The sequence below is a fragment of the Aplysia californica genome, unplaced genomic scaffold (assembly GCF_000002075.1).
Source record: "Aplysia californica isolate F4 #8 unplaced genomic scaffold, AplCal3.0 scaffold00511, whole genome shotgun sequence".
Lineage (NCBI taxonomy): Eukaryota > Metazoa > Mollusca > Gastropoda > Aplysiida > Aplysiidae > Aplysia > Aplysia californica.
The window spans coordinates 147155-162530 of NW_004797781.1; the positions used below are offsets into that span (position 1 = coordinate 147155).

Consider the following 15376-nt stretch of genomic DNA (forward strand, 5'->3'; position numbering starts at 1 on the left):
CACGGAGCCTAAAGAAGATAAAATTCTTCAACAAACATATTACTCGTCTGAAAGTCAAGAGACGGACTCTCGTATTGTTCAAATCTCGTACCGCTTATTTTTTTTTTTTACAAAGGCATGTAAACGTTTCATAGTGCTGTAGCAAGACCAACAGCGGGATACACTATAGCATCCAAGACAGTAAACGTATAATAGAAGTAAACGTGCTTTAGAAATAAGTCAACATAAAAGCTCATTTCTCTTCATATATCGATAACAACAACTGCCTTTCTACATGTGTTATCATTTATCTAAAGTTGAAATTGCTTTAAGAGTAAATTATAGATAACAGCTTACTAGCTACAACCACACATCACAATTAATTCTATGTTATCATTAACAAAACAGTTTTCCAAATTCGGGTTTTGAAAAGTATTCTGGCGCATGTTTGCCTACTCCCTCCCTCTTCCTACTCCATTCCCTTTCGCTTATCCGCCCTTTCCTATATAATTCCCGTTCCCTAAAAAAAAATAAAAAAATACACATCGCTGTTGGCATGTTATGCTTATTATAAAATTTCGCTTAAATGGCATTATTATTCTCTCTTTTGCGAATACAAGCCGACATAGTTGTATCCCCCCCCCCTTTCTCCATATAATCTGATACGAAAACACCAAGTCTTGATATCTCATCTGCTTCAACGTACACCCTGCCTTGAGGATACCTGAAACAAAAAAGATGGATAAACCTCAAGTGTACATGCTATTTGTTTATTCGAGTCATCATTATCCAGTCCATAATGAAAGTGTTGGTCTAAAGACTCTAATTTACAAATTGTGCTCAACAGTAATATGTCACAGACCTGCTGTTGTTTTTTTTTCGACCTTGTTTATTGTCGTGAGAAATCGTAACTACAGGCTGCTATACAACCGTAAGATATTGTAATACTACTGCCTCCCTTTCTACAGAGATAATAAAAACAAAAGTGCCCCGCCCACCCCCATTTCTCAGCAGTGAAGAAAAATACGAAATGAAAAGCAGAGGAACAAGATATCAGTCTGAAACTGCTATCGATTTTGTAAGTCTTTTCATATTTTATTTACGTCTTTCATGTAGCAATTAGTCGATTTGCTCACCGCTGCTACCAGAAGACGAGAGTTCGATTGCTGTGTTGAGAAACCTTTATATCGCTTACACATTGTATGTAATCTTTTTGCCGGTACGTCGAGTCATCCGCCTAGGCAAGTCCTGGCAGGCAGGGTTGAAGCCTCCACCCTCCTTAACCTTATCCGTACGCCTGGGGTCATTTTGCATACCGGGGGCTGTATTCTTCACACTTTAGAATACTTATAGGGCGAAGATCTCTTTGAAACTTTGAGTATTTCTCAAAAAATCATTGTGGCAGACCGCTATTCAAAGCGTACGGATCGGATTAACAAGTAATTCTCCTCTTTAGAAAGTAGGGGCACAGAGTTTCCTACATCGTATGGATACGATAGTAAAACACGACGTACGGACAGGGTTAATAACAAAATGTGTGTCGATAGGGGTAAAAAACAAAATCATCCATTGTAAGATCAGTTTTTTCTGAACAACTACACCACACTCACACTAGAGGCTTATAGTAGCCTCTTTCCCCATAGTCTTCTTCTTCAGGTGTCAGGTCTGGAGCAGAGATTAACAATCATTGTACCCAATTCTTTCCTGTTGTTTGTCTTCTTAATCAGCTCGGTTTTTCTGTTTGTGTTATTCATTGCAAAGTTGTCACACCTTGTCCACAGTGTTGGGGTCACTACAGTCGGAACCTGTCCATCTCTGCTCTCCCCCCCCCCTCGCCAGGATCTATCCCAGAGTCTGTCTGCTTACAGTCTCCATCATAATCTGATTGGAGATCCGTCCGACTGGTCCGCACAGGTGGCTGTGTTTCCCTTCTCCTATTTGGATCCCCTTCTCTTTCAATCTACCTAGGGTGTGGGAACCGCTATCTGACCTATTCTTCCTCAAATTTTCCCTTACAGTTGTTCAGGCCATCTGTTTTTTTGTTCTTTGTCTTCATCTGCTCTTCTTGCCTTCTGTCTTTCCACACAGCACCAGTTTCTCTAATCCGTTCCATCCATTTACATTGACAGAGAGCTTTATACAATGTAGTTATGTTATTCAAAACACTACCGTAAGCGTCTAAAATTACAACAGAACCAAGTCTAGATGGTCGAATGACAAACAAGGTATGTTCAAGAACGTCCCGTCGGCGATTCGAGCCAAAGTGCGGCAGTCAAGAATAGTGAGAACTGACCTGACTGACAGTACCTTCACTAGCAGCGTCTTTTGGTACTGCCGTTAGGCGCTTTGCCGTCGCAAGCAGCACTGCCGTCGTAAGGGAAAACGGCAAATGGTCCTGCGCAGGTAGCGAGGCAAATTTTTCAGGAGAGGCAAAAACAGTTTTCACTTTATAACTCTTCTATTTTTCACTCTTTTAAGCTGTAATTCACCAGATATCTGAATGGGATGTTCATAATGCAGTTTCTAAAGTTTGAATGGTTTAGGTTAAAAAGTAGCAAAGTTATTCGACATTCGTCGTTCTCCCTTACACTGCGCACCCGCAGGTGAGCCTTGCGATGTACGCGAAAACGACGAATGGTACGGTTCGTCGTTCTCCCTTACACTCGTGAACGTTTATGGGAGTAGGCGATGGTCAGTTGTGACGCATTATTGACAGTAATGACTGTGTACTGGTTACTACAAATAAAAATAAAACGTATACAAACTAGCTATTATTTTACGTATAAAGTTAGGTTTTTGTTATATCCCAACTGTAACTCGGTAAACGTCCTTCGTTTGCCTTCCCCGCTTGGTTAAATACTACAGTCAGCGTACAAATCAGATGTGCGCACATTTTCAACAGCTTGATTGTCAACTGTCTCATTCAGAACAAAAGTTTGATCTCCATAATATCTCTTTATTGTATTCTCTTCAGAAGCGAGTTTTACTTTTATTTTCGCTAATTGAAAAATTTTCCCTGCACGACCAAAGGGATCAACAATGTTACAATGTCAATAAATACGATCAGATCATTGCAAAGGCAAACTTTCACGTAAGAAATGTAACAATCTGACAAGACTGTTTCACAAACGCTTTTGGGAGAGGTAATGCAACGCTTTATGTTTAATAAAGAATTCAGTTGATCGGAAAACATACCACAAAGGACAGATCGACAAGGACAGTTTGAATCTGCAAGACAATATTATACTCGATCGTAAAGTCCATCAAGTCATAAAAAATCGTAAAGCAAGACTAAGTGTCGCCACAATACGTCAACTTTTTAAGCTGGACAAAGAAATTTACTCTCATAACGCAATGTCATTAATTGCTTGGTAATTCTATAATGATGTCGACCAGTGACACGTGCTGGACTAATTGCGGCACTATAACCATCGTTGGGATTTGGGATGTCAAATGACTGGACAGCAAAGTAACATGACGTTAGTCTGTGAACATCTGGCGGACATTGATATGCAGTGCTAATAAATTTCTCCCTTAATACTTTTTTGACCCTCCCATTCCCACCCCTTTCCCCCTGTTCCCATCCGTTTTCCCCTCTCTCCCGCCTGCTCTTCTCAATTCACACAATCAGCATAGGCCTAATACATATACCTGAAGACAGAAAGACACACTAAGTGATACATTCTTATAAACTTGGTCGACGGTTTTCCGGGGGAGGGGGTGATGCTGTGTTTGTTTGAAAAAACCCTAATATGTTTGTACTGACGCAACAGTGACCAGTTGTCATTCGTCGTCCAAGCCAAATTTGCCCAACGGCAGAGACCAGGGGACAACGCCGAACAAGCAGTGATCCTTGACCGATCGACCATTCGTCGTTCTCCCTTACACTGAGCTCTTCGCCAGTGTACGGGAAAACGACAAACTCTCAATTACGCAACAACGGATTAGGATAGGACAAAAATTTTTACACCATCAGATGCAGAATGAAATACTCTATGAAATATATAAAAATACAAAAATCGATAATTTTTGACCATTCGTCGTTTTCCCTTACGACGGCAGAGCAGATCCAAGTTCGATTCCCCGACCGGTAAGGACATTTTTATCAGGTATCTTGGTCTTTTTGTAAGGCTGCTCTCTCTTAGCCCGTGTTGGTCCTGACAGGCAGGGTCAGAAGCCCGCCCCCTAAATTATGTCGATGGGGGGGGGGGGATACCCCACATAAAATGGTATCCCCCTCCCCTTTCCGATGCTGTTTTATAACACCGCATAAGGAACCAATCTCACGATTACGGGTCCGGTAAACTAACCGCTAGGCTACCGATGCCATGCCAAATGTATCCTCTTTCCTGTTGACATCATTATTCTCAAGAAATTTCATTTTCAGTTTTGTCTGGCACACTTCAGACAAACAAAGGAAACCATACACATCAAATCCCAAAAGTCATTGTATTTTGAATAAAGCGATTTATTTGTAAACCGTTGGAAGACTGATTTACAGAAAATTAGTCTTTTCACATTCCTATTGTGTTAACTATACATTCTTGAAACCTGTAATGTATCAAACAATTTCGACAGACAAATGGACGAGTTTTGCATCATACCTTGTGTTTATGTCAATATGTCAGTGTCAGAGAAACAGAATAGTAGTGTGACGAGTAATGAGAGGAAAAGTTAGGAAAACGAGGGACGGACATACATAATGACATTAAAAGAAATACAATACTTGTACATGTGTAATAGAGTAAAAAGGTAAAAAAGTAAAAACGTTTTTTTTTCAAGATGAGGGGGAGGGGGGGGGGGGGGTAAGGGAAACAGAGCCATGTACAAATGAATCTTAGATTTTTCTTCAACGAAGAGACGGGAAAACGGGATCTTAGACTAAAGACTTTTTTAAAACTTGACAATGGGACTGAGAAGTAAGGTTGAGGAAATATGGATAACAAATAATTATTGTGAAATAGGAAAAGAAGTAAGTAAGAACCAGATTTGAAAACAGGATAGCTTGTTTCTTTAAACAACATTGATTTTATAAATCACATTTATGAATGCTACAGATGACACTACATTTGTTGCAGAAAAGATTACCACAGTGCAGAGCGTTACAAGTTGAGTCGGGATTGAGATTTCCTCTCTTCTAGTTCTAGAGCATCAAACCAATCCCCAAGCATCTATTATATTAACAATATAGCGGTAGTTAGCTTTTAAAATAAATAGGTTGTATACTGAATAACGTGAAGACTTCAACAGCAAACGTTGGAAACTAAACGTAATAATGAGAGTAAAAATGCACTTGAGCCTCCATTAGGAACGTGTTTGACCTACTTCGCAAATCCCGCATCTCCAGTTTCTGTGGGACAACATATGGGTCGTCGAGACGTCATGCACTAAAGTCAGTTTTTAAATTTATTTTAATTTCTCACTCTTTTAAGAATGGGGGTTCTGGAAAAAAGGGGGGGGGGGGGGCAAACTGACTTCTAATATCTACCCAACAAAGGGAAAATAAAGAAGTAGGACCTTCCAGTGACGCCCCTCAACCACCCGTAAAATTTGTGAAGATAATCTAAAATCTATTTAGTTGATACCGTTGACAAAATTGTTCTTGACTTTGGATATTGAACATTTACAAAAGTGCATATTATCACAACAAATGCCTTTAGCTTGGAAGGTTAGAGGTAAACTGTGGGTAGTTGGCGGGAGCTCTGGTGTGGTTTGCTTCTTCTTTGATATCAAACATCTATCGTCCTTATCTGTCCTCCTTCTTTTTTATGTTAGTTACTCTCTTGTAACACCTCTAATCTTTAGGCGCTCATATGACCATATGCAGTTGCGAGCGCCGTGAAACCTCTACTAAAACTAAAACAAACTAAGAGGTAAACTTCTTGAAGGTCATGAAAAGGTATACAGCTCGATTTCAAGTTACTGTCGGAATGGTGATCAATTCAATAAGCCGTAAATAAAGCATAATTTGAAATAGCTGATCAGGCTGATAGCGATTTAATTTACAGAATGAGCGAAGCATGCCAGTAAATTTACAAGAACAAAACATACCTTTGCTATAGTCTAACATTAACGTAATTCATTCCAAAATTAGCGTACCTATTTACAATTAATATTTCACAACAAAAACTATAAAAACAGAGTAATGCCAGGTTTAAACCAAGGTTTCCAAGGTACCATCCTCTCCACAGACAATCTCAGAAGGTATACGGCTCAAATCCTCCCCCGACACCGCTCGGCGCAACCAGTGCCGTTTTCTCAGGCGAACTTCCCACGACTTGTGCTGGACGCTTCTCTGACGCTTTAGGCGGGACTCTCTCACGTCATCGTCGTCGCGGGTTTCTGTGACGTCATCAGAAAAGGTGTTGCAGTCAGACGGGAAGGTGAAACCCATGGCGTCAGGGCTGGCACAAGGTGAGTTGAAATCACTGGAGGATTAAAGTAACAAAACAAAAAAGGTTGATTATTAGGGGCGGTTGAAGAGTGAATCCGTTCATTGTCTTGAGCAATTAGAAAATCCACCCTCGGCTTACTAGGCCAGCCATGGTTTCTACGGAGCCCCATTAGCCAGCAATGTTTCAGAGTGACCCATGTTCTGACTTACGGCGAAAGTCTCACCACTTTGAACTTCTGGTTTGTTTGTGTATTTTTAAAATTATTTTTTAAAAAGTGTTTTACGCGCTCGCAACTGCATAAGGTCATATGAGCGCGCGGGACACATTACACTTTTTCAGTTGGTAGGACATTTTGAATGTTGCCCAGGTGGCGGCCGAAGCCTACTCTTATTGATTTTGGACCCCCAAGGGTGTATAATTTGTTTGTTTAAGTAAAGAGAAGCAAACCCACACAATAATGGTAATTCAGTTTAGTCCTGGGGAAAAGGAAGAGGGTCAGGCAGAAACAACAGGGAGATTAAAAGAGTAGGACCTACGAGTGGCGCACTCTAACCGCCCGTATATCGTACTTCGCTGAGCCCAGCATTTTTGTCCTGTGTCCACCACCTGGGTCAGGGGCCTTCCGGCTCCAGAAGGCTTTCCAGTTTGCCTCTAACTCCCCTCGTCCCCCCTCCCCGGACACCACACAGTATACGAGGCAGATTAACCCTATCCGTACGTCGTGTTTTACTATCGTATCTATTCGACGAGGGGAACTCTGTGCCACTACTTAACCCCATCCGTACGTCGTGTTTTACTATCGTATCCATACGACGTGCGGAACTCTGTGCCACCACTTTCCAAAGAGGAAAGTTACTCGTTAATCCGATCCGTAGGCTACGCTTTGCATAGCAGTCTGTCAAAATGGATTTTTGAGAAATACTGAAAGTTTTAAAGCGATCTTCGTACTAGAAGTATTCTAAAATGTGAAGAATACAACCCCGGGGGTACAAAATGACCCCAGGGCGTACGGATATGGTTATGTAAAGTAAATAAAATAAATAGTAACTGCCAATGCAAACAGATACAGGCATGTTACGGTTAAAGTAACGAAACACATTATTTTGCTCTTAGATTCAGCGGGTGTTTAAAAGATACCATAGAAAGGTTCTTCTTTGTATCCCATTTATTGTTTCTGCGTGTGCATTATTTAACATTAGAGATGTGACAAAAGAGCAACAAACAGAAAAATGAAGAAGGAGACATACGGACGTTAGATGTTTGATAGGAAAGAAGGGGAAAACCACACCAGAGTACCCGCCAAGCACCCACGCGTGTTTTCTAAATGATTTAACTCTCACAAATCGTAAGCCTACTCCCTGCTTTGCCGCAGTAGGATTAGTTTGAAATGATAATATAAAAAACGTTTATATTTTCAGCATAAAAAGATGGATTTTAAGATGCAAGCAAGATTTACCCACCAAAATCGAAAGAAAAGAATGAAGATTTGATACTATAAGAGGAAACAGTTATAATACAGACAAATATATTAATATATTCCTGACAAATTAGTCAAACTGAAAGAAACAATACTACAGAAACTCATCAATAGATGTGCCGATTTCTAGGAGTTCCATTGTGTCGATGGGAGATGAACAAACACCTACAGCAACAACCACCACATTTAACTCCGTCTTAGAGGTGGGCTGAAACTTTTTCGTCTTATTTTCCTCATCTATCATACATACTTGTGTGCCTGCATAACAGCTTTGTCCTCTTGATAATATATCAAAACTTTCTTCTGACCTAAGAATTTGGTGAATAACATATATTATGCTTGTAGCTTGAAATCTTTCTTTTTAAAGCTGAAAATGCAAACACAAACATATTTCAAATTAAATAAACTTATTGCAATAAAGCATGGACTGGGCGTATGACTTGTAAGAGTTAATAATTTATAAGACCAAGCATCTCAAGCGTCATGGCAGTTTACAATAAAACCCTACGTTCTCGTGACATGCTCACCTGTAAGTTCCGGAGTCTGCAGACTTATTGCCGCGAGTTCTGTCAATTTCCGGCAACGCCCACCTCACTCTCCGACTGGAAGGCCCTCCTTCCGGAAAGAACACGTCGCCATCTTGTGTGGGTGAGAGCACTTGGCTCATGCATTTCCGGTCTCGAGATCTCAGTCGGTGTTTGGTGGCTAGAATGAGGGACCTGGAGAAAAGAGAATACGAGTATGTTATTTTATAACCATGAAAAACAAAGAACAATTACTAAACAAAAAAAAAAAACACCAAGTCTTGAATAAAGAAAAAAATATACATCTGCAAACAAACAAAAATATAATGATAGCTGTCAAACAAAGAAAACAAAGAAACAAATAAAATTGCCTCAAAAGAGAAGGGGAACAATAGATGCGTCAGTAGCGAAAGGGAAGACAACAGAAATAAATGACTGAAACCAAACAAGGAATACTGTTATCATTGTTTCTGGATCGATAACATCAAGACCTGGACAGGCCTACGTGTGACAGAGAGTATGAAGGCCGCTAGAGACTGTATGCAAGAGCAAGTCATTGCACGTCAACCTCTGATCTACAGACGACCCCTGCAGGTATCAAGGTATCCAGGTTGTACGTGGCGTAATATCTTAAAAACAGGAGTGAGTTCGATTCCCAAGTACCTTCGTCTTATTGCTGGGATACCGTATTCTACTTTAATTTTGAGTATTCAAACAGCCCGCCTCCTACATGATCTAGATCCTGCAACTGCGTGCATGCAATATTAACAATTAAAACTAAAAACAACCAAAGGAAGGTTTTTACAAACAGTGACTTCAAATCATTATGCCACTGTCCTTTTGCACCTCAAATGCCTTAACTGCCAATGGGCGCTTGCTGGCGATATGTGAAATTGTTTTTTAACGTTTGGAAAAATACTTTTAATATTTTCACTGATCAGGTTATATAAATTACAATGTGTTAATGTAACCTGACTTGTCTCTCTCTCTCTCTCTCTCTCTCTCTCTCTCTCTCTCTCTCTCTCTCTCTCTCTCTCTCTCTTCCTCTCTCTCTGTTGTGTCCGTGTCAGAGGTATGGAGGGATAGATAGAGAAGGAAAAAGAGCGAGAAAGAGAGAGAGCGAGAGAGACAGACACAGAGAGACAGACTGACAGAGAGAGAGAGAGAGAGAGAGAAAGAGAGAGAGAGAGAGAGAGAGAGAGAGAGAGAGAGAGAGAGAGAGAGAGAGTAATCAAATAAGACAGGTGTAAAGTCGGGAGGGTAATAAAACGGAGGGATTTTGAAAAAAAAATGCTAGAAACTGTGGACAGAAGAAAGTGAAAGGACCATAACGGTTTGTCTGCATCGACTTACTATTCATGCGAGTATACACTAGTAAATTACGTTTCAGAAAAACCTACCTGTCCAACACACTTCCACTTCTAAGAAGGTCTTGCGCAGCCCTCGCTCTTTTCTTCCCAGAAATGACGTCATCTTCTTGGGCACTCATTTCGTCGTCGGCCACACAGTTTTCGTCATCGGTCGTCTCCCCTTGAAATCTACCCACCCCTGAGCGGGCAGCTTCACTAGTCGCCAGTGGTGACTTCAGCACCTCGTCGGCATTAATCTGTGATTCTTTACAATCTGACCCCATTTGGGAAACAGAGGTCAAGGTCATTTCTTCTAGGGGAGTAACTATTTCGGAAAGACAGGAGCTTGCTTTCTCTGAAGACGATATGTGGTGGTGGTGGTCATTCATTTCCCTGGACGTCGAGGTAACTTCTCTACTGGCTTTCTGAGTATCACATGAGGATGGGAGGTGTACATTTTCATAATATTTTTTCATGGACGTAACGGTCGAAAACTTTATGTTGCCGAAAGGAGTATTGTCTGTACTCGATGAGTGGCTGTTTACGTTTCTCTTTTCAGAGTTAGTTTCTTTCTCTGTTATATTTTGAGTCGTTTTTGTAGGAACCACAGTTGTTTCGGCGAGAGTTTGCAAAGTAGTACTACTGGTGTCAGAAGGTGGGTTTTCCTCTGCAGTGTTTGTGATCTGAAATGTTGGGCTAAGGATTTCGCTTTGAGGTCTGGCCTTGAGGTTGAGCTGATGCCTCTTTCGCGGTACGGGCACGGCGAGTGGACGAGAAATGTCTGCTGTGTTTTGATTGAACGCTGCATCCGCCACGGTTGTGGTGTGAGCGGAGTCACTGTGGGCGGAGTCACTGCCACTCTGACGCTGACGTCGAGGGGCTGGGGTGGGTCTCCACTCGGCTCTAGTTTGTGAAGACACGCCCATACTCTCTGATCGACGCGGCTGTCTGGGAGTTGACGTCAAAGCTGCTCTGTTGCTTCCGGGTCTCGTGTTTAGAGTGGACGCTATCGAAACGATGCTATTTCTGTTAGTCTCATTTTGGCTTTCACATCTTTCCATACTCGTTGTTTGTGAGGTTGTTACGTTTTTGGTACTCATTAAAGCATTTTTATCCAGAGGGCATGCAATTTCTCCATTTGAAACGTTGCTGCACACCACTGACATTTTGTTACCAGAGCTTCCATTGTGCCACTCGGAGTGATGTGTGAGATTGTTTGCTGTGGAAGTACTTTCTTTTTTCTGCTCCGGCTTTTTCCTTTGCAATGTATTACTGTCACCTGTACAGAAAGAATCTATATCCGTGACCAAAGGTTTTGGCAGAGACATAGGAGACCACGCCAGATTCTCTAAACTAGACGAAAGTCGTTTGACAAGACCGCGCTTTAGACTGAGGTCTCTATCCTCCATCTCTATATCCTCACTTCCAGTGTGGAGGTCTGTCTGTGAGCCCTGGTGACACGATCTATCAGGTAAATTCGAGATTTGTGTCTGAACTGCTTCCATTTCTTCTTTCGGAGGGGTGTAACACGGTGGGGGTGGAAAGTGGAACAATTTGGCTGTACCTGGAGTATGGCAGGGAGGGGGTGCCATCTGGAACCGTTTGTTGCCAGGATTACAAGATGCGCGGCCGAGATTCCTTGAGAATGGACTGGAATGGCGGCGTGGTGATGTCACTGAAAGTGGGCTTAGCGTGTCCTCGTCACCACTTTGTGAGCCATCTCCGACAGCAGTGTCTTTTGACGATTCTGTTTTCACAGCGAGGGTGAGGGTATTGTTAGTGTCTTTTACAACGGAATCAGAAGCAACTGTGTTTGGAGAGCTTTGCAAATTTTGCAATTTGGGAGGTGTAGCAGGGTCAGAATCTGATCCCGTCTCAACCTCTTTTGTATTGCGGGAAATTCCACCACACGCAAATCCCATTTCTTCACTGCCTAACAAGTTGCTACTTTCAATTGTAGGAAATTCATCCAGAACAGGGTCTGTTTTTGAAATGTTGGGCAGGGAGAAGCAGAAATTCTTCCGTTTTGATTCTCTGAGCGTCGACGTCAGACCGAAAGAGGAGATGTCTTCAAAGCTGCCCATATACACGAAGTCCATATTCCGCTGTGGAAGACTGTAACGGCTATTATTCTTGTATTTGTCAATGGAATGATTCGAAGCGCTTCTCTTACTTTTAGAATATTCCGTTTCTACACCATCGAGAGGATTCTCTTTGTCTCTCCTCACGGTCAGAGCGCCCAGGTTCTCGAAGCTTCCCATATAGACGTAAGACATATTTTCTGGGGGAAGGCTGTACCTGCTTTTCTTCTTTTGCTCCGTTGTCGGACTGAGAGCGGCACACGTTGAAGATTCCTGTTTCGTTGTCTCATACATCGGCGGCACATCAACTGCTTGGGAATCCCACGAAGAGTTAATGTCATAAGAAGTGCTAAAATCGTGCATGGAGTTGAAGTCTCGAGGCGAGTTCTCCCCTCGAGAGGAAGTGACGTCATCGCTCCATCCGGTGGGCAACGCGTTTCTATTTCGAGGACTGGCGAGGTCCGGTGATAAGTAGCTTGAGTCGTATTTGAGATAAAAAGCTCTACTCGGGTCCCACTCTCCTCCTCCTCCATCCTCCTTCTCGCCCTGCTCCGTCACATTCTCTGTCCGTCTGCTGGAGTCATCATATCCTTGAGCTTCTACCTCATCATCAGTGTCGTGCACATCGACTTGCACGTCTCGCCTCGCCTGCTCCTCCGGAGTGAGCACACACGACTGTATCCGGTACTCTTTGCCGTTTTTCCTCCCGGCCAGGAAGGTCAGCCCACCCGGAAACACGTAGGGTCTCTCCAGCGTCCCATCCATCCGGAGTCTGGCCGGAGAAGCCGTGAGACTGCGCTGTTCCTCAAGATGAGCAGCGTGAGAAGCATCCTCAGCGTTGCCCACCACGCCGTTTTCCATCACATAGTTCCAACCCTGGGGTGGGGCGGAGTGTCTGTATTTATCATCACCCGCCTTTTTCTCACGACGTTTGACATACTTCTGCGAAAACTGAGATGACTCTGCCGCAGCGACAACGCTCTCGTCCGGTCGTTCTCTGTTTCGCTTTCCCTGTGCCCCACCTCCTCTTGCAGAGGCTTGTGACGGTAAAGGCGTTCTATCCAAGGTGTCTGTATTCCCGCCCATACACAATAGATTCGCAAATCCCGACGTCTTCTTTCTACCTTCGTTTTTCTTCTTATTCTTATTCTTATTCTTATTCCTTGATGTCTTTTCCTTGGCCTTCGCAGCCCGACTCCTAGCCAAGACCCTCTCAGCATGTTTACTTCTCGGTAACGGTGGCTGTTTCTCTTGCACTTTCTTCTGCTTCTCCAGGGAGCTGGAACCTTCTCGAACCTCGATGCCCTCTGGGCAGGGCGGGGTGTGGCGTTTACGTTGGTTTTCTACCTTTGGCTTTATCTCCTCCTTCTTGTCGGCTTTGTCCGAGCGTAAGAGACGAGTGAGGAACGTCGCCATGTCTGGGGTTCTCCTCTGTATCTCTGAAACACAAATAAGGAAGGGTTCTATAAATCTATAAAACACGAATACAACTAAATAAAATTGTCTCCTAGCTTTAGAGCCAATCTCGAACATTTTTTCTCGGGGGGGGGGGGGGGGGGGGGGTTGACAACCAAAATAAAAAATAAATAAATCCATAAACGTTTTGGTCATTGCAACTTTCCATTTTTGCAGAAAAGATTTTAAAAAGTACAAATCAAGATGACGGAAGCAGACGAAAACATATTGCGTGACACCAGGGACCTTAAAATGTATGTTCAAGTCTAAAAACAGAGTACAAAAAATAACAACGCAGTGTTCAAAGTTCCTAACCCATTAACCGTTACTCTTTTGAGACTGAAATTGAAGATTATATTTTAGCTTTGCGAATAATAAAAATTTACCTTTCATACAACTTAATGGAGTCAACAATGTAAATCTGCTTCTTTCTTGACAGAGGTAGAAGTAAACTACATCCCTCTTTTCGTAACTTATTTGACCTATTAGGCACATCCATTGCCTCCATTCAACGAGTTTAACTTGTTTTAGCAATGGGGGTCAGACTTTACTTTTATCAAAAGAACTTTTGCTCAAGTTTCATTACAATGACGGGCATGTGCTCTGTACAAAGATAAGGATCACCGACCTATAATGTTACACTCTCAACCCCCATACTCGTATCATTTCATGTTTTTACTTCCCGGTCCCCCTAACATGCGCGCGCGCGCGCACACACACACACACACACACACACACACACACACACACACACACACACACACACACACACACACACACACACACACACAAACGTACACACACACACACACACACACACACACACACACACACACATATATATATATATATATATATATATATATAGATAGATATATATATATATATATATATATATATATATATAAAACACAAGGCACACGCGTGCACACGTTCGCCCAAATACAATGCATACGCCACGCACGCATTCTCTTCAAATGATCCAACTAGGCCTACTACCCATCATAGAAAGAAACAATTTCTGTTTCGCAGTCTCACTTGCTGTAGTGGCATGTGAATAATTAATGGGCTGTTTTATTTGTTGTTTTTTAACATTACGCCCTTCCCGTCTCTTATAGCAAGTCAGGATATCACATTTAACGAGTCTGTTAAGTTGTATTTAATGGACGTGGAAAAGTTATTTGCCAAGCTTAAAAGTGGGCTTTTCCACGGTTACTGACGGGACATTTGGACTATACTTTTTTTTTACAATGATAACACAGTAATTCAGTACCAATTAATTTATTTCAACTTTAAAGGATCAGAAAATATGAAAGACCTAATAATATTAATTATCATAATATTAAATGCAGTCATTTGACGGGACAAATGAAGTATTTGTTTTCTGTCCTGTCAGTGGCCAAAATAAAACACGACGTCACAGAATTTGTATAAAGTACTTTTTTTTTTCAAATGACTGCATTTAATATGATTCTAAGTATGTCTTTCAAATGTTCTGATTATATTTAAAGTTTAAATAAATTAACTGATATTGAATTACGGTGTTATCATTGTGGGAAAGAATAGTCCAAATGTCCCGTCAGTTGTTACTGTGGAATTGCCCAAAAGCTATAGTCGTTGGTACTCTTTTTTTTTTGAAAACCACTTCTAGGCTATATTAATTGTTTACTTTATTTTTGTTTCGTTAGTTTCTGTTTTTTGTGTTTTTGTTTTGTTTCGTTGTTTTGTTTGCTGGGGTATAATATACTTAGTTTGTTTAGTTGTTTTATTTTATTTATTTTTTGGGTCTGATTTTGTGAACAGGATTAAGGGGGTTTTGGGAAAGGGGTATGTGTGTCCTGATAACTGCAGTAGATCCCAAACCTTTTCATTTTTCTCACGACCTTACACGTAGAATGTAGCCCAAGAGAGATTAACATGTCAAGAGCCCCATACTTCGATAAGATAAGTCTGGCAAAAGGAAAAGAAACAACAAAAGGCACCCGTAGAGATACAGTGTAGGAGTTGGAGACTTCTCTTTCTCTCTCTGTCTCTCTCTCTCTGTCTCTCTCTTTGTCACTCTCTCTCTCTTACTCTTTCTCTCTCTCTAATTCTCTCTCTCTCTCTCCCCCCCTCT

General features: G+C 41.8%; 1 protein-coding gene across 1 annotated transcript in view; it reads right to left on the reverse strand.

The window, feature by feature from the left end:
• Nucleotides 1–5782: 5782 nt before the first annotated feature.
• Nucleotides 5783–15376, reverse strand: part of LOC101845124 (probable GPI-anchored adhesin-like protein PGA55) — a 15349-nt gene continuing 5755 nt past the window's right edge. The window contains exons 2-4 of the mRNA XM_005106079.3: nucleotides 9776–13244; nucleotides 8379–8570; nucleotides 5783–6407 (exon numbers count right to left, since the gene is read on the reverse strand). Coding sequence (XP_005106136.1) covers nucleotides 6134–6407; nucleotides 8379–8570; nucleotides 9776–13221 — 3912 coding nt within the window. The 5' untranslated portion in view covers nucleotides 13222–13244 and the 3' untranslated portion in view covers nucleotides 5783–6133. The remainder of the gene's footprint in view (nucleotides 6408–8378; nucleotides 8571–9775; nucleotides 13245–15376) is intronic.